This window comes from Capsicum annuum, unplaced genomic scaffold (genome assembly GCF_002878395.1).
Source record: "Capsicum annuum cultivar UCD-10X-F1 unplaced genomic scaffold, UCD10Xv1.1 ctg18716, whole genome shotgun sequence".
NCBI classification, from domain to species: domain Eukaryota; kingdom Viridiplantae; phylum Streptophyta; class Magnoliopsida; order Solanales; family Solanaceae; genus Capsicum; species Capsicum annuum.
In genome coordinates this window covers 1-3,323 of record NW_025824492.1, presented here as the reverse complement: position 1 = coordinate 3,323, position 3,323 = coordinate 1, and the positions used below count along the sequence as shown (strand labels likewise).

Below are 3,323 nucleotides of genomic sequence, written 5' to 3'. Positions count from 1 at the left end.
TCCATGAAACATTCATATTCTTCTAAGGATGGGGCCCACACTAGGCTCTGCAAAATGCAAAATCCCATCTGTTATATATGGCGGGTGTATACACAATACGGTTACGCATTGCAGACGCACAGGCACTAAACACACGCTATTTACCTTTTTCACTTTGCATGTGATCATTCTCTCTCTCTCCACCTATATATACAAAACTTTCTCACTTCAAAATTCTCTGCAATTTCACTACTGAAATCTCCTTTTTCACGACGGCAAAATGTTCTACTCTCATCAGCTTCTTGCTCGTAAAGCTCCACTCGGCCAAATATGGTGAAAATTATGAATTTCTACTTGTTATTCCATTTTTTCATTTTTGTAATCGTTAAATTCTTATTGTTAAGCTACAAATTTTTGAGTTTGTGCATTTTTACTTCATATATTCTAAGTTCCTGTTCTAGATCTTCGTTTCCGTCTTTGCTCGCTGTCTAATGATATTCACTGTTCTTTGAAGCTCCTTTATACGATTTTTTTTTTTTAATTTGAAGTTCCAGTTGATTTTATGTTGAGTTATCATAGTTCAAATTGGATCTATTCGTGTTTGAAAAACGTTTAGAATCAATTTGTCTATGAATGTATTATCCAGCTTGTTGCTCGTAAAGCTCCGCTTCAAATATGGTGAAATTTTTTAACTACAGCTTCTATTTCACTACAGTTTCAGCGTTTTTACTTCCATATATTGCAATTCCTGCGCTAGGTCTTCGTTCACTTTTTTTTATCTAATGATATTCAGTGCTCTCTAAAGCTCCTTCATCCAATTTTTTGCAATTTGAAGTTCCGGCTTAGTTATATGTAAGTTTCATATTTCAAATTTGATCTGTTTCTGTTCGAAAAATGCTTAGAATCGGATTGTTTATGAATTCATTGATCCAGCTTCTAGCTAGAAAAGCTCCGTTTGGCCAACTATGGTGAGATTTATTAACTACAACTACTATTTTGAGTTTTCTTGGTTTCTAAATTCGTTTTGATGCATATAGATAAGCTACAGGTTTCGAATTTCTGCGTTTTTTACTTTCACATATCGCACTTTCTGTAGTGGATCTTCTTTTCCGTTTCTGCTTCTCTATCTAATGAGCTTCAGTATTATCTGAAGCTCCTTCACTTTTATTTTGTAATCCGAAGGTCCTTTATCTCTGAAGCTTCAGCATTCAGTAGACACAGTTTAAATTGTATCCGTTTCTGATCTAAAAATGCTTCAATTCAAATTGTTTATGGTGAAAATTTTTAACTACAATTTTGATTTTTCTTTCCTCAATTCGTTTTAATACATATAAATAGGCTACATGCTTTGAGCTTTTGCTTTCATATATCATAATTTCTGCTGTGGATCTTATTTTCCTCTTTTGCTCTCTGTATCGACTGATTTTTAGTATTTTCTTGTGCTCCTCCATCCGTAAGTTTGTAATCCGAAAAACACTTCAAGTTATGTGTTACGAGTCACAGTTCAAGTAGGATCTGTTTCTGTTCTAGAAATGCTTGATTAAAATAGTTTATGAATGTAATGATCCAGCTTCTTGCATGTAAAGCTGTGCCCCAAATATGGCGAAAATTTCAACTGCAACTTCTATATTCGTTCAACGCATAAAGATAAGCTGCATATTTGAGTTTCTACGTTTTTTATTTGCATATATTGTAATTCATGTAGCGGATCATCTATTCCTCTTTGGCTTTCTGTTTCTAGTGTTCAGTATTCGTTTAAGCTCCTTCATAGTATTTTTTGTATTTGTTAAGTTTTCGCAGTTCAATTTGGCTACGAAGAATGCTTAAATTGAAATTGATGATCTTTGTGTTTGCTGTTGAAGGATGGCGGCCACTCTGCACTCGAAACTCAATAGGAAAAAGCTTAGTAAACTCAATATAATTAACATCTGGTGAGGCGTTTTCTTCCATTACTACATGGAACTGCACTTCATTCCTTGTTGACTTTAGTAATCAAATTCTGCAATTTCTTTTGTCACAGTGAACAAATATTAAATCCATCGGTCCCAATGGCTCTGAGGCTCTCTGGAATTCTCATGGGTATGCTTCGAAAACAAATGGCTGTTCTGTTCGCAATTGTGTTGCTGCTTCTGTTTAGATATCTAATAGTTAGTTCTATCTCAGGTGGAGTAGTCATTGTTTATGAACGCAAAGTGAAACTCCTCTACGGTATGAATTGCCATGACTTTTTCATCGTTTATATTTGAATTTCACGATAACTTCCTCGAATTTTACTCCAAATTCCCCTTGTTTCTTCAACTGTTTTAGTCTTTGTTGTTTTCTTTAATGCAGAGGATGTGACTCGTCTCATGGTAGTAGCATCGATCTTCGACCCATATCAGCTTATCTCTTTCTTTTCTTTGTTTTCGTTAAATTCAGCACTTCTTTGTCCTTTAATTGGTATTTTCAGGTTCAAATCAATGAAGCTTGGAAGGTGAAAGCAACTGTTGATCCTACGTTGCTTCCCAAGGGTAAATCTCAAGCCAAGTGAGTAACTCATCTCCACTTTGACGTCACAGTAATTTGCCGAGAAGCAGAGATTATGATGGCCAAGTTTTGTAACTGTCCAATAGTTTCAGTTATGTCGATAGTGCTTCAGTAGATTTAACAACTAAAGTATGAAATGCCACCAATTAGTTGAATTATTAACTTGATTTATTATGGTTTGTTTCACCCCATGTTTGGGTCAGTTTCATCAATGGATTATTTAAGGCCAGCTTATGCTGCAAGTCCTTTATACCTGGGGACTTTGGTAATTAAAGAGAGTGTATTTTAGTGATGAACTGGTAGTAAAAGTTGAACTTCTGATTCCTTTTGTTGTTATTCCTAAGTTGATACTTAAGCTTATCATTCCTCTTTTTAATCCCTGCAGACATGCATCTGTTACTCTGCCAGAGAATCAGGAGGAAGAGCTCCCTGAGATTGAACAGACGCTACGAAATCCAGACACTGCCACAATGATGGATTTCGAACAAACCTCCTATTTTGCAATGGTACATTATGGAAAGCACTGCCACCTCCTCAATCCACGAAATAACTTCAAAGTAGACAATAAAACGAAGATCAAAAAAACCTACAGAAAAATGCAGAATACATCTTTTTGTTGGAAGTTGGAACTGATCTAATTAGACTATTGAGCTTGCTTTAGATTATCGAATTAAGTCGTATTTCATTGTTCAGAAAGATTGCAAGCTGAATCAATAGAAAGTTAACAATGATAAGGTGGTTTGATTTCCTATCTCTTTCTTTTGGTTACTCTTATGTGTTTTGCAATTTGTTCTTTGTTATTTCAACTCTTGGGTTGT

General features: G+C 35.1%; 1 protein-coding gene across 1 annotated transcript; it reads left to right on the top strand.

The window, feature by feature from the left end:
* Nucleotides 1-46: 46 nt before the first annotated feature.
* Nucleotides 47-3,062, top strand: LOC124890481 (sister chromatid cohesion 1 protein 1-like; the record flags this gene model as incomplete). Its single annotated transcript, XM_047402316.1, has 7 exons — nt 47-312; nt 1,842-1,910; nt 2,000-2,058; nt 2,143-2,187; nt 2,311-2,330; nt 2,429-2,505; nt 2,891-3,062. Coding segments are annotated over exons 1-7 (495 nt in total), but the record flags the coding sequence as incomplete, so codon positions are not given.
* Between the last annotated feature and the right edge of the window lie 261 nt (nt 3,063-3,323).